The following is a 24,139-nucleotide window of genomic DNA, read 5'->3' as shown; positions in this document are numbered from 1 at the left end:
TAACAGACACCATTGCTTCTATTTAACAGCCTTTGCCAACATGTGCCTCCTCCCTTTCCTAGCTGTAAGGAACAATTTCCTCTAAGAAATACTAGTGCAGCATAACCCTTAAATAATTTTTTATTTTTAAAGTTACAGCCTACAGAGAAATTAACACCTTGTCAATCTAGAACAACACTGGCAACCATTCCCCATGCACTTCTCTTAGAATAAGTCCCCTGGGCCGGTAGGATGAGGTTTACGCTATAGAAGCTTTTCTTCCACAGCCACGAACCCCCTTCTGTGACAGGCCCCTGCTGCCCTCGTCCCCCTCCCCATCCCCACACCAGCATTCACCTTTCCCACCCCCAAAAGTGCAGCTCTTGGTGACCTTTTACAGAAGATGATTTTAATGGGTGTCCCAGCAAATTCACTTTTTAAAAAGCCCCCTCTGAAAACCAGAGATGATGAAAATGAATTGTGTCCTTGGCTTTTTCTTTTTTAAGCCTTCATTGGGCCGAAAAGGTGTCGTTCTGAATATTTGAGTTTTGTCTTGTGTACTTGTTTTCCTTTAGATCCCCTGGGATATAAAGGAGAGAACAAGGCCGTTTTCCCAATCGAGCCAGCCATTGAGCCCGCTGGGGCTCAGCTCCCCGGCCCCTTTCCCGGCTCGGGGATTTTTCCCGGGGAACCGGTTACTGCTTCCACAGCACTGACGGGACATTCCACAAAGGCCGTGGGCCTCGTCACAGCCCACCTGCAACGACTCTGTGCTGAAAAACACCAGCCTGAGAGCTCTTACCCAGAAGAAACATCTTCAGCTCTCAAGCTCACTGAAACGTCATTAGTGCAGTTTAGAGGCAATGCTTGGGATTTGGCATATATTAAATGATTATTGGCACAATTGTTCTCCATACAGTTTCATGTCTAAATAGTGATATGCGCTTGGGCCAGAGCCCAAGCAGATCAGCCAACCTGCACCACGTTTATGTCCGCGATGACCCTGTCCCTGCCCTTCGAACCCTGCAGGGACAGCTGCCGCATCCTGTCCTCCAAGGCGTGGCCCTCGGGGGATGTGCTGCTCGCGCTCTCACCACTGTCACCGCTGCTGCTGCTGAGACCCCGATGGTTGCTGGCTCTGTCACTTGCTTTATTCTCTGCCCCTTCCGCCCTGTCTCCTGTAGAAACGCAAAGATCACGGGGTGAGTACCGACAATTCCAAGGGTCCCCTGGGCCCCAGCCAGTCAGCCGGCTCAACCTCCAGACTCCCAGTGTGGCCCCACTGTGCGCATCACACAAGGACTTCCATCACAGGACTGCCTACTGCTTTCGTTGCGCGGGAAACTGTATATGTCCCTCATCTTTGCAGATGAAATCTGTCACACTCATGTAACAGCTGGGAAACAGAAACCTCTCTAGCAGGTGCTTGTCAAGAGGACTGTTGTGATGGGAGATACAGAAGGAAGCAGGTTGGGAGTGGAGCTGGGCGCCATCTCAGGCCGCCACACCACAGCATGTGCACCGAGGCCCTGAGCACGGCCTCCGGGGCGGGCTCCCCCAGGCAGGGGGTTCAACTCACCTCGCTCCACCTCGCACTCAGGTGAGGAGGCCCCGCTGCACTCACTGCGGGGGCCCAGCACCGGGAACATCATCCCGAATTCCGACAGGGACATGGGGCTGGGCAGGTCCAGGCTGCCGGGCCTCACGGCTGCGGGGAACTGCTCGGGCATCTCCGATGGGCTCGTGGGTCCTGAACTGAAGCTGGACACGGACTGGGTCTCCGAATCGTCTTCAGACACAAAGGTGCTGCAGTTGTCATCTTCGAAGGCCTCGGAGGCCACTAGGAGGAGAGAGAACAGCCATCACCCAGGCCTGACAGACAGCCACCCAGTTCCTTACACGTCTCCAGATGCGTCCGCTGCAGGCAGGAGCTAGACGGGGCTTGGCAGCTGCAGGGTCCAGACACCTGATCCCAGGATCAGGGCACTGGAGAAGAGTGACGTGGCCGTCCTGAGCTCGCATGACCAGACTCCAGAGCACCTTGCAGGGAAGCTGCTGGACCCCATGGAAGGTCAGTGTCCTTACCATCACTTTCCAGCCCCCTGCCCTAGAAGTCAGCGTCACCAGACACTGCCTGAAGGTGGAAGGTGAATTCAGCCACAGATCGGGAGTTTTATCCACCCCAGTCCCCCAAACAGATTCCCCCGTGCACTGGAAGAGGGCTGGCCTGCGTTAACGCACCCCGAACCAAGCCAGCCAGGCTTCAGGGCTGCCTCCTTCCACGGCATGGGCAGCAGAAGCTGCTGGACGAGACAGCCCTGCGTGGAGTGTCTGCTGGGACCATCTTCTGAGTAACTTGTGATCTCATAAAAGACGTGCTCGGAGCCCAGCTAGATCACTACTGGCCCCAGAAGAATACAATTCCCTTAACAGCGCTCTGTAGCTTGTGCCTCGTTTGTTTTGTGGACCATTATGACCAAGGCCCAGAGACACGTCATTCTCACAGTTTGAAAACCGCCTCAGCTTTGAACTATTTCCCCCTCAGCCCACATGTGATCCCACTCCCCTTTCCTCCTCCCTCTGCTTTAAAAACAGCCTGTCGCATCCCATAGATGATCATCCACAAGAAGTACTGTAATGCTGAGCACAGAAAATGGGCTCAGCTCTGAGTTCAAATCCCATCTCCACTACTTGCTGTGTAGCCTTGGTCAAGGTACTTAACCTCTCTGAGCTTCATGTTCCTCTCCACACAGGGTTTATGAGATGATGTATACTCAAGTACTCACATCACTGTTGCTCAGATTAGTTTCCTCTTCTTTTACCTGGGGCCTGGCACTTGAACGTTTATTGCCTGAATTAAGGAACACCCAAGGGGGGAGTGTGGGGAAGGGTCAACAGCCATCATTCCACAGAAAAGACAAAGAAGGATGTGCGCAGAGACAGTGCTGGGGGGGGTTCTGGACTGACATAGAGGGAGCCACCACAACCCTCTGTATCCATTTCCCAGGGGTGGTCCTTGGAAAACAGGTCCCCAAGGACGGACACATGTGCGGTGACCACTGGAGGCCGGTGCCCCTTCATTTAATCCTGACGACCGCTCTCCGTAGTGGACAACAGGGACCTTCATGTGCCCCCGGCTTTACAGGGGAAGAAACAGGAAGTTACACCCTGGCCCATGTCACGTACTAGTCAGAGTGGGAAGGTCAGGACTTGAATCAAATCTGATTCCCAAGTCCCTATTCCAGACGACTCTTCTTCCCTGCGGGACTTCTCAGGGACTTCAGTGCCCTGACATGTACTTGGAATCTCAGGGGTGAAAGTGTAACATTTCCCAAACTTATCTAAGCACAGAATCCTGACTCTTGAGGATGCTCAGTAGCATCCTGGTGAACACAGTGTCCCACCAACGGGGGAGGCCCCAGGAAGCAGGGCGCACTAGCTGCACACGTGCCCCTGACTCACCAGAAACAGCGTCAGGCTCGGGCTTGCGCCCCGACGGGTCCTCGGCAGCCGGGCCGCCCCCCTCGGCCCCGACACCGCACCCACGGGGCCCCATGGCGCTGGAGCGCCGCCGCTCGTGGATCTCATCCGAAATCGTCTCCAGGTTCCTCAGGGCCGTCTTGTACTCGCCCTTCGCAAGGGCCAGCTTGGCCTGCAGTTCGTCCACCGTCTTCTTCAGCTGCTGCTCAGAAGAACGGGAGGCTCTGTGAGTGAGGCCACCCCCGCCGGCCTGGCAACGCTCTTGAGTGACGGGTTCAAACATTTGCGCCCATCACTCTACTCTCAAGACACGACTGGGGCCCTGATCCCCTTCCACAGCTCTCCACGCACCAGATGTGAGAGTAGCCACCACCCCCCAACTCCCAGCCAGGTGACAGCTTAGGCTCTATACCCAGGAGCAACCCCTGGGAATAAGCCCATCAGGGAAGCAGCAGGGGGAGTGAAGGTCCCACAGAAGTCCCACACTCCAGCCATCTGATCCGGGAGCTGTGGTCCTCACACTTGAGGTGCATCAGGACCCCCTGGAGGGTGTGTTAAAAGCCAGATGGCTGGTCCCCACCTGCAGAGTCTCTGTTCAGTCGGTCTGGGGCGGGCCTGGGAATCTGCACTGCCAGCAAGCTCCCGGGCCCTACTGAGAACCACTAACCGAGTACAACATGGAAAGTGACTGAAGCAGATTCAGAGGGCGTCAGAGAGCACTAAGGAGGCAGCAAGACCACTCGGAAGGCTGAAGACTTGGTCAAGAACGTGTCCCCCTCACTGGCAGCCATGGGGCCATTTGAAAGCCCACTACAGAAAGGGGGGCTTTGAGGGCAGAAAACTCCGATCTACTTCAAAGCCAAAGGCCACACGTACCTCAAGCTGCATGTAGTACTTCGCCTTGAGTTCAAAGTAAGGCCTGTAGAAGGCAGGAGGGAAACACATAAGAGCACGATAGCAGTGCCCCCCAAAACTCCACGGGGTGTGCAGGGGGCAGTGGCTGCAGCTGGCCAGGCCACCCTCCAACATTCACTCAACTCTGATGAGCCATGAGATAAGGGGGTGCTCCCAGCTCCCAGGCCTGACGGATACAGATGCTCCCCCAGGGCCGAGCTGCCAGAAGGCCTATCTCAAGACACGGGAAACCCACACACATGCACACGTATCCCAGGGCCCCAAACCCTGGCTCACTGTCCTCTCTGGGGGGCTGTTCAAGGCCACATAGGGTGTGCCCAGCAGCTAAGGTGGCCCAACCTCCTCTCCTAGGGATGCCTAGCGGATGAGGCTGAGAAGAAGCTGCATCAACACACACCAGCTCTGCCGAGCTCACCCGGAGAAGGGAGAGGCACCACCATCCCCCACTGAGCACAGCGGGGCCGCCACAAGGACAGGGGCTCAGGCCGGCCTCTTGGACTCTGTGCAGGACTAGGGGGACTGGACAGCCTGCAGACCCAGCCAGGTCACGGGCAAGAGAGAGGACAAGAAAGGCCAACATTCTACAGGTCGTGGGTTCTGGGTCAGCGGGAAGACGCTGGCTCTTTCAGGACCTCGGGTGTCTGAGCATGAGGAGTTGACAATACTTTATTCTTGAGCCCTTCAGCCTCCATGAGCTCGGGGTCTGTCTCTGGCTGTGGGGTCTAGGCCATTCCAGGTCCTGTCTCTTTGCTTGGAGGCCCAGCAACTGTGAGTAAAGCTGGGACTAGTCCCCAGGATCACTGTCCTATGACAACATATAGGAGTGGTAGTGAGAAAAGTGGAAGAAAACCTCCATTGAAACCAGTCTTCCCAGCACTGTAAATCAACTATACTTGTTTTTTTTGTGTTTTTTTTTTTTTTTTTTTTTTTTTTTGCGGTACATGGGCCTCCCACTATTGTGGCCTCTCCCGTTGAGGAGCACAGGCTCCGGACGCGCAGGCTCAGCGGCCATGGCTCACAGGCCCAGCCGCTCCACGGCACGTGGGATCCTCCCGGACCGGGGCACGAACCCGTGTCCCCTGCATCGGCAGGCGGACCCTCAACCACTGCGCCACCAGGGAAGCCCAATCAACTATACTTGAATAAAAAATACATACATCAAAAAAAAATAATTCCTTCGGGCCCATCTGTGTCAGTAATAAGATGAATTGTGCTTTCAGTGCTGTCTTATGGCCTACCTTTATTACATATAAATATTACAAACATATTTATATACTAATGAAGACAGAAGCTATGTCATTATTTTAACTGCTCTAAACTATTCCAGTGTTTGGAAGTGTCAAGACTTATTTAACCAAAGACTATATTGTTGGACAAATTAACTGTTCCTAGTGTTTGGTATAATTGCAACAGGGAAGAGCCAATTTTGACTCCATGTTGGATCTGTTTCTTTGACTTTAACCTTTGCTTTTCGTTGCTTTTGTTATTATAATCACACATAATGGCCTGCCTCAGGGGACCCTGCCCCTCTGCCTGAATGTTAAAGTGCCTTTGCTCATCTCACAGGGAGACAATCTGACCCTGCCCACCTGAGAATGGCTGCAGAAAAGAAGAAATTAATACAACCCCTCCCCAATGCTGGCCAAGCCAGGCACAACTAATGGCCTTTTTACTTCACTTCCTCACTTCCTCCCCCTCTCTGTTCTATAAAAGAAACGGGCATCCAGACCCCGGAAAGATGGTTTTGGGGGACACCAGTCCTCCATCTTTTCGGTCTGCCGGCTTTCTGAATAAAGTTGTATTCCTTGCCTCAACACCTCATCTCCTGATTTATTGGCCTGTCGTGTGGTGAGCGGAGTGAGCTTCGACTTGGTAACATTAAAGAAACTTTTGAAATAAATATCCTGTGAAAGAAAGAAAGAAAAGAAAAGAAAGGAGGAAAGAAGGAAAGAGAGAGAGAGGGGGAGGGAGGGAGGGAGGGAAGAAAGAAAAGAAACCAGTCTTGCTCCATTTCATCAGCTCTTGGTCTACAAGGATGTGTATTATGTACATAGTTCACCCCATTGTGCTGACAGGTAATGAGGGACAGGGCCTCATCCACACCATCAGCCACAGAGCCAAGGGCATGCCCTGCTTTCCCAAAGCCCAGCCCCGGCCCACGGGCCAGCTAATGGTTTGCTCTTGAAATTCCTCTTCCTGATCTCCCAGGTCGGAGCAGCCCCACCCCTGGGGGACTACAGAGAAAGGCGGGGGGAGCGGCAGGGGGGGCACAGGTAGCCTGGGCAGGGGGCTCTGGTGGGGCGGGCCACAGAAAAGGTTGAGGAGAAGAGGAAGAGGAAACAAGCAGCAGCCCAGGCTCACTTGGACTTGTTGATGGCTCGCTTGAGTTTCTTCTCCAGCTGCCGCATGCGGCCCATGGCCGCATTGTACCTGGCCGCCGTCTCCTTGTGCACCAGCTCGCTCCTCGTCTTGGTCTGCTCCGCCTCCATGACCTTCAAATGACAGCAGAGGTCAGCCCGGTCAAACCCAGAATGGTCCCTTGTTGGGGTATTACTTATGTCATTTAAAAAAACTAGGAATTTGGGATTCCCATGTACACACTACCATATATAATGTAGATAAACAAGGACCTACTGTAAAGCACAGGGAACTAAACTCAATATCTTGTAATAACCTATAAGGGAAAAGAATATGAAAAGAATATATATGTATATATATAAAACAATCACTGGGCTGTACACCTGAAACTAACACAACACTGTAAATCAACTACAATAAAAATTTCTAGAAATAAATGAAAAAAAATTATTTGAGGAAATTAGTGGGCAGACTAAGATTAAATGAACTTCCAAAGAGAACAGGATGATTTTTCCCTATTCATCTATTCTGGAAAAATCATGTCAGATAAGATGAAATAGATCGGCTGAGGCAATGAGCAGGAAAGAAGAGAAGGAAAAACAAAAAATCAGAGGGGAAAAATAAAAGAAACATTCTCTGATTCAGTTGACGTCCACTTCCTCTGAGTAGCCACCGCAGGTTCCTCCTGCTCTCAGGCAGGCGGTACCAGCGGGAACTCAGACGTCAGGGACCTGGGAGCCCTACAAAGCCAGGTAGGTATGTGCACGTCAGGACGGCAAGGCAAGGCAATGGTGACCTCGGCTGTTTGGCCCCTTCCCAAATATCCTGAGTTAGCTGGTGGACAAGAATCCAGGATCCAGAGGGTCAAACTGAACAGATTTGGGGGTTTACAAAAATTTGTGACCAGTCAGCGTTCTGGTGGCAGATTCTGGTTTTAAAAATGAGTTCAAAACCCAACAATCAAGGGCCCTCCATGGCAGCTCAAAGGCACATTCCTAGAAACAGGGACAGTGCTGGTTCTCTCCCCCATCACCTAAAAAGCATCAGAACAAGGCCAGCTGGGAGGAGAGATGATGCAGGAGATAAATAGCAGTTTAGGCCACATCAGCGGCTCACAACTTCCTTCTCATCTTTTACTTACAACTCACCCAAGTGTTACGGGATGAACTGGAAAGGCAGCAGTGATGCGGGGCGAGAGGGCCGTGCTTTATTTTACCCAAAGAGCAGCAGGGAGGAGCCCCGAGGGCCTTCAGGCCACTGGTTCACTGTCTCAGGCCCAGCAGGACAGCTGCAGGAGGACACCACCCAGGAGGAAGCCAGCGGTCCATCACCCCCTCCAGGCAACAGCCACGGTCAGCCCGGGGAAGTTTACTTATGCACTTATAATAAGGGGTTTTTTAAGTGTCAGGAAAAATTCTGAAAGACTTTGATATGAGCATAAAACGACTGGGTGTCCTGCCCTGTCTGGGTGTCCTGCCCCCTTCCAGGTTATCTCTGCCTTTCGTTGTCTTGGAGCTATTTTATGACCCTGTAAGTTGGGGAACACTGACAGTAGCATAAATGATTCTTACCCCTACAAATGAAGATTGTGTCCAGTAGAGATGCATTTGATTATTGATTGCCCTGTAAATATTGACCAATTCTGTATCTTGTAAATTCATTTCAGCATTCCTAAACTTCTGTATGAGTGTGTTTTTTGAATTCTCCTTTGAAAGAGCTGTAACATCTTATTAGTTCCATGCTTAATGAATTAAATAAAATCTTTGACAGGAGAACACTTTATACTTATCAGAGTTCACCCTTTACCTTCTTTAAAATGTATATCTTTTAACAATGTTTTTTTTTTTTAAACAATGGTTTTAATGCTTGAGATACTTTTAAAAACAGAATTAAAACAAAGTCAGAGAATGGAAATAGGGAAGTGAGACAAGCTGGCATGTGGTGACAGGCTTGCTAAAATGACCTCTCAATCAAGACCAAGGGGCTCCGGAGAACCCTTCCCCTTGGCTTCTAACACCAAAGATGTCACAGTGGCATAAAATGCACTCAAAACCTCCCCAGCTTGGTCACTTAGGGAAATGGTAGTAACTCTTCAGTCTTGTCTTAAATCTTAAGCTTTAAGGATTTACTGGTGTAACCTTTATGAACACGCAGGACCCAAGCACATCAGACAGATGAAGGCAACATATCGTGGTGACCTGTTCCACTGCAAGAGGATTCAATGCAGGGTTCACCTTTCAGGACCCGTCTGAAAGCATTTTGAATAGACGATCTACAAAAGCTGTGATCTGAGGCTACAATACAGAGCATTCCCTGCAGGAAGCAGGGCTCTCGCCGACTGCACACAGGCCCTTGTTCTTCCCTGGCCCTTCGCCTGCAAAAAGCTTCCTCAAATTAAACACTCGGAAGGCTCCGAGCACTTGGCGACGTTGCCAGCGCAGACTGAGGCAGCAGCAAGGACGCTGTCCCGATTCACCCCCACCAGGCCAGCTACCATCCCCCGTCCCAACCCCCCGACCCCACGTGCACATAATCCTCTGCTCTCAGAGGAGAGTCCACACTCCGCTTCCCGCCTCTAGGGGGGAAGCAGGTCACCTTGGTTACGTCTCCTAGGTAACCAAGCAGCCCCTGAAACATGGACAGCCGTGAACTGTGTACCCAGGGGTGGGAAAGGAATGGGGGGATAAGGGCGGATGCTGGGAAGGTGGAAGCCACAAATGGAAGCACAACGCAGATGTCCCTGCAGACCTCAAGATGGCCAGACGCACGTGCAACCCAGCCCTGGGGCGCCAGCGCCCAGACCTCCGCGAAATATCTGGGCTGACAGATATTTGGCCTGGACTCTGGGCCCCTGAGCCCCCACTCAGCACCGTACTCTTCAGTTTACCACCAGCATATTCAACTCAGAGCTGCGTACTCTGATTAAGCACCTACTGTGTGCACAGAGCACACTGGAGACCAAACCCGGACCTCCAGCCTCACGGGGCAGACGCCCAGCAGCACCACGCTACTCGGGCAGCTGGGATCCAGGCTGTCGGGGCCACCGGGCCCAGGGGGGTGGGTGGGGGCCAGCAGCAGAGGCTGCGCTGTGGGGCTCAGTGTGGGGTGCTGGGGGAAAGGGTGTGGGCGGGGAAGCACTTAGGGCTGGGGGTGCCTAGCAGAGCCACCCGTCCACTCTCCGCGGGCAGCGCTCAGCTTCCCGCCTCCTTCCCCAGAGCTGGCAGGCTCCCGGAGAAATCACTGTCTGGGCACCAACAGCCCTGGGCCCCTCTTCCCCAGGGGGACCATGTCCCGGGGCTGACCCACGGGCTCTGTGCTAACCTCTGGGTGCACTGGCCTCTGTGGATTCTAACGACTAAGAAGTCACCATCCCTGGGGTTCCCAAAACCCACAGACACACGCTCCTGCCCCCCGCCCCGGGCCGGCTCCAAACGCCCAAGGACTGACCACCCGCTGCTGCCCAATGAGAGGCTTTGAGGCCCCAGGCGTGAGGCCTGAGTGACCAGAACAGCTGCAGCACCAACGCCCAGGCAGGCAGCAGGTAGCGGGCCCTGGAGAAAGCATGTGGGGAGGCCACTGCTGGTGCCCGGGACCCTGAGAAGCCACAGGCCTCCCCCTGGGTCAGCAGAATAGACAGAATGGGGCCCAGCAGTGCTGACAGGCCCCCTCCCGGGAGCCGCAGGGCAGCCCAGGCCCTCTGCTCACAGCAACACACAGAAGATGCTCAAACAGATACTTCCTACAGGGACACCAACGGGCACTGCCAGCCAGGCTGGGTCCCCTGCCAGCAGAATGAGCTCAACCGACCAGGAGACGTCCAGCCAGCCCGGCTCCTCTGCCTCACATTTGGCTCTCCCAACCTCGAGGCCATCCATCCTCATGCCCAACAGCCCGGAGCTAAGAGCAGGGTCCTCCGCTCCCGGGAAGGTGGCTTCATGGTCTCCTCAGATCCTCAGCCCATTCAGGCTGATTTCTGATTCCTCCTGCAGCCCTGGGTGCACAGGGCCAAGGAGGTAGCTTCCCAGGGGCTTGGGGGACGGGTGGTACATGCCCACCAGCACAGAAAAGCTGGCCATGTGCATCCCAGGGCTCAGACCCATGCCCCCAGGGCTTTCCTCTCCAGGAGCTGCTGGTCCCTGACAGTTCATGCCTCCCCACACCTCCTCCCTAGAAGGGCTGCTCCGCGGCCAAACCGGGTGAAGCTGGAGGGGCCTCAGCTGCCTAAAGCCCAAGTGGGAGCAGCAGGGACGCCACGTCCCCAGGAAGGCCACTCAAGTGAGTCGCGGCTTCCAAAGCCCTGCTGATCCCAGCTCTGAGCGCAGAACTGTTGCTCGGTCCCTGCCCGGGGCACTGCATGTGGCCTAACAAGAGAGACCCCAGGGCTCCAGCGTGGCTCCAAGTGGGGCTGCCTGCTGTCACCCTAAGTCTGAAGGAACAGAAGGGACACACGGATGGCCTCAGGTAAGGAATGTGGGGACCCCAGGGTCCGTCCGCTGTGCCTGGGGTGGAGGTCACACAGCCCAAAGCACTGCCACTTCCTCAAGACAGCCTGGACCTTTCTGAGCTCTGCATCTTTCTCTAGACTCTTACGTGGCAGTTTCTTCAGGAGAAGAGGGTGAGATGACGCTCCCTTCTCCTGAAGAAACAGGCTTCCTGGAGGATCCAGAAGTCAGCCAAGGCCGGGGACATATTCTAGACCATTCATTGTCTTTGTCCACCAGCACTCAGGAAGCTGAGAATGCCAGGCCCGCATGGCCCGGGGAGCATGCTCAATCAGAGGGCGGCTCACAGAAAAGCCACACACGAGCATCTGTACCATCCGTCACATCCCTGGAGCGTGCCCCCTCCAGGCTGAATTTCTCAGTGACATGGGGACATGGTCGAGGACAGCTCTGCCAAGGGCTCTGTCTCTTGCTGGTGTCAGTTTCCAACTCTCCTTCCCCATCATCAGGTCAAGGAGCAGCATCTGAGGCCCATAAAACTGGGGAGGAATCTAGGGAAGAGGAACAGCAGCCCCAGGGTGGAAATCCTGGCCTGTGACCCAGAAAATCTGCTCAGCTGCAGGGGTTACAACCCCATGACCAAGAAACCTACAGTGACCTCAGTGAGAGCACACATCAGATGACCCTCCCCGGGACCTCAGGAGCCCCATGCGACATCAGGAGGCCCAGGGCCGTTTGGTACAGCCCCACAAGTTGCACACTGCACAACCCCAAGAAGCACCATGCCCAAAGACTGGTGTGAATGGTGCTTCCGGAGTCATGGGATGTGGAGGTCTTGAGAACACCTCTCCCGGACTGCCGCTCACCATCCACTATGGTCCCAGGACTTAAAGAGTAGAAGGAAGAAAAAAATAAAAAGCAGAAACCCATTTTGTTGTTTTTTTAAAGAACAGATTAAGTGATTTCTGAATGATTCTGACTAGCTTGATTTGGATCTTGTTTGGGGTCGAAGAAGGGCAGGAAAGAAAGGCAGGCCTTCAGCTAATTTCTCGGAAGGAGCTACTCTAATTTTTTTTTTTTTCCTGTCCTTTTCACTCTGTCAGGCTGTGGCTTGTAAATTTCCAAGATTTCCAACCTCCCCTTTGGCGTTTCCCCAGTGGACCCAGGAAAGCTGTGTTTGGCTCTCCCAGCATCGTGTACACTAGGTGGCAGGAGGCCCCAGGCCACACAAGCCCGGCCGAGAGCCCGGGGTTCAGGGGAGGTGCTACAGAGTCGACCCGCATTTGACACTAAGTCTAAGCCGTTTGGGTGTCAGGCATTCCATTTAAGGAAGCACACGGCCATCTTTAATTATCAGGTCCCCCAGGACTTGAGCCACCGTGGCCGGTGACATTGAAAAGGTTCTCTTCCAGCCCCGCAGGCGGCCTCTCAGGGAGTCCAGACTAGCTCCCACCCGCTACATCACCCTTCATCCAAGGCCTCACCCACCTCCCCACAGCAAACCAGCTGGAGGAGGGGAGGAAAGAGGTGACAAGTCCAGCTATACCCACCACTTCTGGTTCTCAGCAATGTGGCCAGAGGGCAGATCGTGGGAGCTGGTAAAGGGCCAAACAATGATGGCACCAAACCTAGGAGTCAAAGCCCACTTCCTGTGCATACACTGGTCCCCAGACCCCAGCCCAGCCCGAAGGCCAGCCTGTGCACCCCCTGTATTCTGGCCTCATCTGCCATGGCCCCCGCTTCTCACCAACTGGCACCCACCCCTGAGTCCAGGCTCAGCAAGTAATCAAGGTCCTCCACCTCGGGCTCCAAACCCAGCCAGTCCCCTGGGACTCAGAGGGAGGGGACTCTGGAGAACGATCAGGTCCCTCGGGGAAGCCCCATCCACAGTCGGGACCGTCAAGGGTGATCTGACCCAGACGAACCTCAAACGACAGAGAAGGGGCAGGTACGCCTGTCACCGGGTGACTGTCATCGCGGACTACGGCTCAGTCCCAGGCCCGGTGAGACCCCATGGAGATGACCACCTGTGACGCTCAATATGCTTGGGGGTCTGTTTCCTCTGCTTGGGGAAACCAGCGGGGAGTCTGGGTCTGATGGGCACCTGCACCCCGAGGCCGCACTGGAACCCAAGGCGGACGCAAGCCCAGCTCCTCTCCCCACCCCACGCCCACAAGCAGACGCATGCCCCGCCCCCCCGGCCCCTGCCCACAGGCAGGCGCAAAGCAGAGGCGCGCACCCCGGCGCAAGCCCAGCCCGGCCCTGGTCCCACGGACGCACTCCGCTGAGACTCATACCCTCTGGGTGGCGTGGTTCAGCATCTCCTGCCAGGCCGAGTCAAACTGCCGCTTGTCATCCTCCAGCAGCCGCTGCTCGGCCAGGGAGATGGTCTCCTTGGCGGCGCGGAGCACCTCGGTGGCCCTCTGGAAGTCCTGCGTGGCTCTCTGAGCTTCCAGCTGCGCCTGCGCAAGAGAGAAACCTCATGAGGCCTCAGACACAGCAGGGGCTCCCGCTGGCTCATCACACCCTCCAGAAGGTGGGCGTCCCGAGGGCCTGGACAAGTCCTGTCCTTCTCTGCCTGGGCAGCCTGGGAACAGGCCGGGCACCCGCAGGTCTGTGTGGACGCTGGATGGGGGAGTGGAGGGTCTTCACAGCCGGGACCCAACATACCAGATAAACACGCAGGCTCTGGGTCAGAGTTAGAGGCAGCGAACTGGCCCATCCGTGGTGGGTACAGTGTCGACCGTGGCCCTTCACAGAGATGATCTCATTTGCTAATGCGGCCAAGGGTATCAGTGTCCCCAGCAGCACCCCTGTCCAGACACATGGTTCAGCTCACAGCACGTGAGAATCAGAAAAGCCCCGGAGATTACTGTCCAACAGCGTCATTCTGAGTGGGAACAGTGGCTTCGACAGGCCAGGGCCGTCCCTGAGCTCACGCAGCTGTGACCAGACTCCAGCCGCTCCGAGGCCCAGCCTCCCCGTGCGGTGACCCTGCGGGACAGGCCCCCACTCAAACCACACGCGCCGACACCTGCGATGGGTTGGGGGAAGGCCCTGATCATCACGATGCTGTCCCTGCTTTCAGGGAACTTCAAGTGGGAGAATCAACAGAAGCGGCAGCAGAGCCCCGTTAGCCTGGACTATCGGGAACATGAAACGTCACTGATCCAAACTGAGTGTAAAACACCCCACATTTTAAAGTCTTAGAACAAAAAGAGGACTGTGATCTCCTTAATAACGAACATGTTGATTACATGATGAAATGACAATATTTTGTACCTAAGGGGTTAAAATGTATTATTTAAAACTAATTCCACCTATTTTTAAATTTTTTACTGGGACTAGAAAATTGTAAGTCACATAGCTGACTCGCATTCTGTTGTTTTCATGCAGTAGAAACGCGTCCCCCAGGAGTAGGCCATGAGGTTGCACCAGAAATTTGCAGCAAATCCTTGTCACTGCTCTCAGCAGGCCCACCTTGAACTCCCCGCCAGGGTTCAGGCAAGCCGCTGCCAGATGCTGGCCCGCTGCAGTCTCCCACGCACCCCTGGCTAACCGGATCCCTCAGTCAGTTACATAAACTGGGGGACACCCCCGAGGCAGTCCCTGGGACCCAGGAGGTGGGGGGAACATCTGGGCCCACACCCATTCCAAGAGTGAGTCTCACATAATTGAGAGGAAGTCTTCGGATACCACAGGCCAAGGACACTTTTCAAAGACAGTCGAGAGGAACAAAATCAGACTTGGAGCCCATCAGCCCCCAGGGTGAGGGACAGCTGTGTGACCCCTTGGTGCCCCCTCCATCTTTGTGATCGTGTAACTGCGGGTCACACCCGACCCGACCCTCAGGCGACAACAACCTGGTCAGGGAGCCGAACTGGGGATGGAGTGGACATTCAGAAGTAACAGAGTGAGGGAACATGAAGGAGAAACTTCTTCCCATGGAGGGAATCCAGGACGGCTTCTTAAATGAGGATGATCCCGAACTGAGGGCTGGAGATGGGGATGGTCTGAAAATGCGGGTTGGTGGGGGGCCTGGAGGAAGCAGAGTTATGAAACAGTGTCTGTAGGAGGCTTGACAAAAGCTCCCATCAAGGTTTCAAAAGGGAGTCAAGGGCTTCCCTGGTGGCGCAGTGGTTGAGAGTCTGCCTGCCGATGCAGGGGACAAGGGTTCGTGCCCCGGTCCGGGAAGATCCCACATGCCGCGGAGTGGCTGAGCCCGTGAGCCATGGCCGCTGAGCCTGCGCGTCCGGAGCCTGTGCTCCGCAACGGGAGAGGCCACAACAGTGAGAAGCCCGTGTACCACCAAAAAAAAAAAAAAAAAAAGAGTCAAGAACAGAGGCTGTGAATGAATGCCAGGCTAAAGCTTCAACCAGGGGACCTACCTGCTGCAGACCCACTGTGTGGCCCTGGGACCACACAGTTGTGCCTCAGGGACACAGTGGGGACCAGAGGCCGCCCTCTAGGACAAACCACTGAGGAGACAGCACCACCTGCTGTCAGCAGCACACTCACTGCTCCAGAGCCCGAGCTCCAGGTCCACCGTGCTTCTCCAGTGTGAGGACAGCCCTCGGGGGCCCTCACCTGCCCAGACGTGCTGGAGGGCACCTGGCACTGAGAAGCCGTGCTGAACCACAGACCACCTCCAGGCTTCAAACCAGGACCATCAGACCATAATTAACCCCACAGGATTCTAACATTTTCTAAGAAGGGATCTGTATTTAAGGAAAGTTTAGTATTTCAGTTCAGCCACGTCTCCCTGCTTGAGTAATGAAGCTTTTCTTTCTTCAAACAAGCCAAAAACAGGTGCCCTCATGGGAACCTTCTGAAATGTGGCTGCCGTGACCCAGGCCCAGCCCCTACTGACCCGCTGCTATGCATCTGCTGTGTTCCAAATAAGGGAACCAGACCCCTACAAAGAGGGGAAAGAGGATGCCCATCTGAAGCGGCCCTGTACAACATGCTCTCTTTTGAGTCCCTGGGGAGTTTCTGAAGTTTCCTCAAGGCTCTGTCCCTCTTGTGGTATCAGAAATGTGCTTTCCTTGTCATATTGTGGATTCTGCTAATATGAGGGTTTGGTATACATTTAACCCAGATGGCATCTCTCCATCACTTATCCCCTCACTCATTCATTCATTCAAGTAAGTGTTGGGCACATGTTCTGTACTGTCTATTCGCTGCATCTTTCTTGGAAATAGAGCCCCCATGTCTCCAGGTGAGGCAATGTCCCAGCTAAAACCTCCTTCCCAGCTGTCACTAACTTTTAGCTAATGAGATGTAAATAGATATTGAGTGAGGCTTGTACCCCTGTTACTAACTTTTAGCTAGTACTCCTGTTACTAACTTTTAGCTAACAAGATACAAATAGATACTGAGTGAGACTTTCAGGAGAGCTCCTTTGTCTTTCCATCTGTGATGTTAATATGACAGCTGGTGCTTCAACCGCCTTTTTGGATCATGAGGCAACTCTCTTAAGGATGAAGGAACAGTAAATTAGGTCCCTGCCCTGAACTGACTTTTTACATGACAGAGAAAATAAAGTCTCATATTCAAGCCAGTGTTATTTGGAGGTTTTCTGTTCTGTTCAGCCAAATCTAAACCTAAATGATAACACATCTTCCCCTCCACACAGCTGGGCTATTCTGTAAACCTGATAGACGTGACTAGAGCAGCCCCCATAGACTGGTCAGATCTCCCTCAACTTCTTTCAGGCTGCTCACAGCCTATTTTATAACTGTTAAGCCCAAGGAAACAACTTTGGGGCTTCCTAAAGAACCCCAAAGCACATGGCCTCTTTGTAAGGCACTTCATAAAACATTTTCTAAACCCACACACACAAGGAAGGACCAGGCAGGTGCACACAAGGTGGGGAGGGGAGCATGCCATCACACACCCCCCACAGCAGGACACGAGCCGCTGGACATTGATGAGGCATCTCCTGGGCGCTGAGTTCTGGGGAGGAGGGGTTCACACCAACATAAGGGGTTCCAACTCAGTCGGGTAAACAAACACATTCATTACAAACTCCAATTCAAGACAGACAGTGACAAGTGATGGGTGTAAAGCACATGGGAACGTTGGAAAGAGAGAGTGATTAGTCCAAGGTTTCTTAGGGGAGAGTTCTTGAAGCAGAGGGTGTCAGGCACCAGGCACCACGGAGCACAGGAGGCATCCAAGAGCTCACACCCATGTCTAACCGAGGAGGCTTAACTCAGAGACTACTTCTCAGCCTCCTAACAGGAACACGAGACCTCAAAAATCAGAAGCCAACTTAAGAGTCCAAGAAAAGAGCAGGCTATATCTGGCTCTCACCATCATATGAAGATGATACCTAGAAATCTTTAGCCCAGCCAACTAGGTTTTACCTTCGAACTCCAACAAAGGACCCAGGCCCTGGTATTAATACATTATCTGAATAAGGGCCCTATACTCCCAGGCTCCCCAAGTGCGCACACGGCCCAGCGGGGCTCACGCACGGCAGGGAAACCCAGTTAGCAAACCAGAGAGCTGAGGCCTGCCCGACACAGCACTGAGGAGGAGATGTTAGCAGAACCAGGCTGGAGCTGCACAATGTGACACAGGAAAAAGGTGAAATATCTTCATGACTCGTGAACACTAATGGCTTTCACGGAAACAGCGCCACGGGGAGAGTGTTAAAAGGCTGCTCGTGAATGGATTTGATAAGTGGGTTCCCACGGTGTCACAAACAAAGGGGGAGAGGGTGGAGAGGCCGGCCACTGTCGAGGTCACGGCCATGGCCTTCACTCCACTCCACGCCAGCCCACAATCGGCCTCAGGAAGGAACAAGAGCACCCGGATGTTTGCGCTGGTTGCAACAGAGGTAGAAGGCTGAAGGAGGTTTGCAGGCCATCCAGTTTAACGCCTCATTTTTCAAAGGAGGGCCCAGAGAAGCAAGGCCACCTGTTAAATATCACACAGCTACTTGGTAGCTGGCCAGAGCCAGGAAAGCAGAGCCCCCAACCCTTGGTGGGGCTATTTCTGCTCTACAACAAGGTGCCTGCATCCTGGGTAACGTTGCCAATGACATGATCGTGGGGCAAGTGGACAGTCTACCCATAAATGATACACAGCCAGAGGAGCTGTTGATGGACCAAAGACCAGATGGCGGCTCAAACTGTGCAGGACTGCGCCCCTGCCTGGGATTCACACCAGCCAGTGAGCTGCAGAAACTGAAAAAGAGTAGGGGTCATGTCACTCGGCTGCCCAAAGCCATGCTCTAGCTAGGGGTGGCTCCAGATCACGCAGAAAGCCTGCAAGACGAGACTAACCCAGTACCTGACTCCTAACAAACCCTAAGTGTGGATTTAGATGATTACGAAGAAAATCATAGCAGCTACTATTGGAGCATTTATTCTGAGTATAATATATAATAAGGTGTTCTGGGACACGTCTCACTTAGATCTCAAAATTACTCTGTGAGGTCGTCCAAGTGTCATCCCTACTTTATAAAGGAGACCAAGCTCAGAAAGGTTAAAGAAGTTGCCCAAGGTTACACAGATAGCAAGGGTGGGTCCAGATTCAAACCCTGACCCACTGCCTTCCTGCTAAACTTCCACCAAATACCACCCACTGGGCTACACACTCCTGACCAAGAAGTGCTGGTCAAGCGAGGTCCCTCTTTTTTTTTAATTTGTTTGTTTGTTTGTTTATATTTATTTATTTTTGGCTGTGTTGGGTCTTTGTTGCTGCGCGCGGGCTTTCTCTAGTTGCAATGAGCAGGGGCTACTCTTCATTGCGGTGCGCGGGCTTCTCATTGCGGTGGCTTCTCTTGTTGCAGAGCACGGGCTCTAGGCGCACGGGCTTCGCGGGCTCAGTAGCTGTGACTTGTGGGTTCTAGAGCGCAGGCTCAGTAGTTGTGGCGCACAGGCTTAGTTGCTCCATGGCATGTGGGATCTTCCTGGACCAGGGCTCGAACTCGTGTCCCCTGCATTGGCAGGCAGATTCTTAACGACTGTGCCACTAGGGAAGCCCAAGCGAGGTCCCTCTTACTTCTCCTCCCTAATCACAGGGCCACACTGGCCACTGCTAAATAGATGGGGACAGCTAGGGGGTTTGCAGGGAGAAAAGATGTCAGCCACCAAGGAGACCACGTTTCCCTTCCAGAGTGCAAATGAGGGGGTAAGGGATGTGGGATCCCTGGTGTAAGAGCTGAGCTCATTCCCAGTCAGGAGCCGGGGAACAGATGGTGGGGTCTCTAGAGGCTGATGCTGAAAGCTCTCTGAGCGTGACCTCTCCTGCACCCCAACCCTGTTCCCTCAGCTGCTCTTGGAAACAACTTGGACCCCACTCCCAGGGGAGCATGGGGCAGTCACAATTTCTCATCTATCAAAAGCACACTCCCATTCAGGTCACAGGCCTCTAGATGGCTTTCCCTATTCGCTATGAACGCCTTTAGCACTTGAAACCCAAAGGGATTCTCTGAGTTTACTTAGGAACCAATGGGCTCCATCTGCACGCAACCCCGCAGTGCTCGATGGGAACAATCATGGATCAACAAGAGGCTTCCGGAAACCTCGGGACACCTGGGCGTGAAATGAACACAGGGTGCCCCACTGCCTCCTAAAGACGATCAGAAAGTCACCAGCCTGGGGAGAGCAGAGGCCGTCCAGAGTGTGAGGGCAGCAACGGCCCTTCGGTGGCCATGGGCGGCAGAGCACCACAGGGAGGCCCGCCTTCTATGGCCCGAGTACTCTGGCTGGGATGACCCCACCCCACAGGAGAGCAGGACGAGGTCAAGGTGCCTGCTGCACTGGACATCCACTGGGGGGAAGCTCCCTGTCTTTGCCTGTTTAAAGAAAAAGATACAATTTTGTCCTTGCCCCTTTATGGTGACTGTTGCATGTGCTGCTGGGAGAATCCATCCCCCAACTAGAAGCTCATGGAGAAAAGCCACAGATGCCTCTCCAAGCCATATCAGGAAGATCAAAGATCCCCAGCGAGGGAGGGATATCAGGATGAACATCAAAGTGGGCAGGAGACAGGGCATGTGTTCTCAGTTTCACTCAAGCTCTCATTGTCCACCAGTGTTCTGAGCAATCCCAGGGATGGGAAGTTGCCAGAGTCTGAGACTTTCAATTCTGAAAACTTCCTCCTTCCACGCTCTTTCAAGCCTGTCTGAGGTTAATGGAAGAATGGCCAGAGATGGGCATCGGCCACTTTGACCCTGAGGATGTTCCGGACACAAACATTTTAATCAGAAGCATTTTCTGGAGAGAATGCCAAGAAGTCCATTTAGTTCCTTGATTATTTTTTATATCCAGTTTTCCTAATTATTTCATTTTTATTTAGTCAAAATTATTTTCATTAGGATCAGTTCTTTTCAATTTCAAATCAATTTGAGCGATTGAGCAGTTTCATCCACAAACTTTACTCATTATACAGCCAATGCCATGGAGTTTTCCATTATTTCTGTCAAACTCAGTTTTCCTGGACCAATTTTTTGCAGATCTAAAAGTGTGTTGAACATATGGGACAACAATGTTTAATCAGTCCCAAATGTTACCATGTACAGTTTGAGCCGTTACCAGTTAATATTAAACTGTAGGGCACTTCGAACGGAGGGTCTCCGGAGTGTGCTGTTCCAGAGTGTGGAGATACATCAGAAATTCATCTACACGTGGAACAACCCCTACAGAACACCCGCTGAACGCTGGCAGAAGACCTCAGACCTCCCAAAAGGCAAGAAACTCCCCCACGTACCTGGGTAGGGCAAAAGAAAAAACAGAGACAAAAGGATAGGGACGGGACCTGCACCAATGGGAGGGAGCTGTGAAGGAGGAAAGGTTTCCACACACTAGGAGCCCCTTCGCGGGTGGAGACTGCGCGGGTGGTGGAGGGGGAAGCTTCGGAGCCGCGGAGGAGAGCACACCGCAAAGCGGAGACATTCCCGCACAGAGGAGCGGTGCCGACCAGCACTCGCCAGCCCGAGAGGCTTGTCTGCTCACCCGCCAGGGCGGGCGGGGCTGGGAGCTGAGGCTCGGGCTTCGGTCGGAGCACAGGGAGAGGACTGGGGTTGGCGGCGTGAGCACAACCTGAAGGGGCTAGTGCGCCACGGCTGGCCGGGAGGGAGTCCGGGAGAAAGTCTGGACCTGCCGAAGAGGCAAGAGACTTTTTGTTCCCTCTTTGTTTCCTGGTGCCGAGGAGAGGGGATTAAGAGCGCTGCTTAAAGGAACTCCAGAGACGGTCGTGAGCCGAGGCTATCAGCGTGGACCCCAGAGACGGGCATGAGATGCTAAGGCTGCTACTGCAGCCACCAAGATGCCTCTGTGCAAGCACAGGTCACTATCCACACCTCCCCTCCCGGGAGCCTGTGCAGCCCGCCACTGCCAGGGTCCCACGATCCAGGGACAGCTTCCCCGGGAGAGCGCACGGCGCGTCTCGGGCTGGTGCAACGTCACGCCGGCATCTGCCGCCACAGGCTGGCCCCACACTCCGTACCCCTCCCTCCTCCCGGCCTGAGTGAGCCAGAGTCCCTGAAGCGGCTGCTCCTTTAACCCTGTCCCGTCTGAGCGAAGAACAGATGCCCTCAGGTGACCTACACACAGAGGCGGGGCCAAATCCAAAGCTGAACCCCGGGAGCTGTGAGAACAAAGAAGAGAAAGGAAAATCTCTCCCAAAAGCAGCGGATTGAATCTCCACAATCAACTTGATGTACCCTGCATCTGTGGAATACCTGACTAGACAACGAATCATCCCAAATTGAGGAGGTGGGCTTTGAGAGCAAGATTTATTATTTTTTCCCCTTTTCCTATTTTTGTGAGTGTGTATGTGTCTATATAGCTTTGCTTTCACCATTTGTCCTAGGGTTCTATCCATCCGTGTTTTTGTTGTTTGTTTTGTTTTGTTTTTACTTTTAAAAAAATATTTTTCTTAATAATAATTTTTTATTCTAACTACTTTATTTTATTTTGTTCTTTCTTTCTTCCTTCCTTCCTCTCTCTCTCTTCTTTCTTCCTTCCTTCCTCTCTCTCTTTCTTTCTACTTTTTCTCCCTTTTATTCTGAGCTGTGTGGAGGACAGTCTCTTGGTGCTCCAGCCAGGAGTCACTGCTGTGCCTCTGAGGTGGGAGAGCCAACTTCAGGACACTGGTCCACAAGAGACTTCCCAGCTCCACGTAATATCAAACGGTGAAAATTTCCCAGAGTTCTCCATCTCAACACCAGCACCCAGCTTCACTCAACGACCAGCAAGCTACAGTGCTGGACACCCTATGCCAAACAACTAGCAAGACAGGAACACATCCCCACCCATTAGCAGAGAGGCTGCCTAAAATCATAATAAGTCCACAGACACCCCAAAACACACCACCAGACGTGGACCTGTCCACCAGAAAGACAAGATCGAGCCTCATCCACCAGAACACAGGCACTAGTCCCCTCCACCAGGAAGCCTACACAACCCACTGAACCAACTTTAGCCACTGGTGACAGACACCAAAAACAATGGGAACTACGAACCTGCAGCCTGCAAAAAGGAGACCCCAAACACAGTAAGATAAGCAAAATGAGAAGACAGAAAAACACACAGCAGGTGAAGGAGCAAGATAAAAACCCAACAGACCTAACAAATGAAGAGGAAATAGGCAATCTACCTGAAAAAGAATTAAGAATAATGATAGTAAAGATGATCCAAAATCTTGGAAATACAATAGAGAAAATGCAAGAAACATTTAACAAGGACCTAGAAGAACTAAAGATGAAACAAGCAATGATGAACAACACAATAAATGAAATTAAAAATATTCTAGAAGGGATCAATAGCAGAATAACTGAGGCAGAAGAATGGATAAGTGACCTGGAAGATAAAATGGTGGAAATAATTACTGCAGAGCAGAATAAAGAAAAAAGAATGAAAAGAACTGAGGACAGTCTCAGAGATCTCTGGGACAACATTAAATGCACAAACATTCGAATTATAGGGGTTCCAGAAGAAGAAGAGAAAAAGAAAGGGACTAAGAAAATATTTGAAGAGATTATAGTTGAAAACTTCCCTAATATGGGAAAGGAAACAGTTACTCAAGTCCAGGGAGCACAGAGAGTCCCATACAGGATAAATCCAAGGAGAAACACACCAAGACACATATTAATCAAACTGTCAAAAATTAAATACAAAGAAAACATATTAAAAGCAGCAAGGGAAAAACAACAAGTAACATACAAGGGAATCCCCATAAGGTTAACAGCTGATCTTTTAGCAGAAACTCTGCAAGCCAGAAGGGACTGGCAGGACTATATAAAGTGATGAAGGAGAGAAACCTGCAACCAAGATTACGCTATCCAGCAAGGATCTCATTCAAATTTGATGGAGAAATTAAAACCTTCACAGACAAGCAAAAGCTGAGAGAGTTCAGCACTACCAAACCAGCTTTACAACAAATGCTAAAGGATCTTCTCTAGGCAAGAAACACAAGAGAAGGAAAAGACTTATAATAACAAACCCAAAACAATTAAGAAAATGGGAATAGGAACATACATATCGATAATTACCTTAAATGTAAATGGACTAAATGCTCCCACCAAAAGACACAGACTGGCTGAATGTATCCAAAAACAAGACCCATATATATGCTGTCTACAAGAGACCCACTTCAGACCTAAAGACACATACAGACTGAAAGTGAGGGGATGGAAAAAGATATTCCATGCAAAGGGAAATCAGAAGGAAGCTGGAGTAGCAATTCTCCTATCAGTTAAAATAAAGACGATTAGAAGAGACAAAGAAGGACACTACATAATGATCAAGGGATCGATCCAAGAAGATATAACAATTGTAAATATTTATGCACCTAACATAGGAGCACCTCAATACATAAGGCAAATACTAACAGCCATAAGAGGGGAAATCGAGAGTAACACATTCATAGTAGGGGACTTTAGCACCCCACTTTCACCAATGGACACATCATCCAAAATGAAAATAAATAAGGAAACACAAGCTTTAAAT

General features: G+C 52.4%; 1 protein-coding gene across 6 annotated transcripts in view; it reads right to left on the bottom strand.

Moving 5' to 3' along the window:
- Positions 1–945: 945 nt before the first annotated feature.
- Positions 946–24,139, bottom strand: part of SH3BP5 (SH3 domain binding protein 5) — a gene marked incomplete at both ends in the record, with an annotated part of 82,618 nt that continues 59,424 nt past the window's right edge. For 3 of the 6 annotated variants that reach the window (XM_079705129.1, XM_079705130.1, XM_079705132.1), the window contains 6 exons: positions 946–1,157; positions 1,559–1,819; positions 3,442–3,661; positions 4,336–4,378; positions 6,736–6,866; positions 13,472–13,636. In XM_079705129.1, coding sequence (XP_079561255.1) covers positions 946–1,157; positions 1,559–1,819; positions 3,442–3,661; positions 4,336–4,378; positions 6,736–6,866; positions 13,472–13,636 — 1,032 coding nt within the window. The remainder of the gene's footprint in view (positions 1,158–1,558; positions 1,820–3,441; positions 3,662–4,335; positions 4,379–6,735; positions 6,867–13,471; positions 13,637–24,139) is intronic. The other 3 variants (XM_079705131.1, XM_079705134.1, XM_079705133.1) reach the window with 3 other exon arrangements.

This window comes from Hyperoodon ampullatus (assembly GCF_949752795.1).
Source record: "Hyperoodon ampullatus genome assembly, chromosome: 5".
NCBI classification, from domain to species: domain Eukaryota; kingdom Metazoa; phylum Chordata; class Mammalia; order Artiodactyla; family Ziphiidae; genus Hyperoodon; species Hyperoodon ampullatus.
This window is presented reverse-complemented; position numbering and strand designations above follow the sequence as displayed.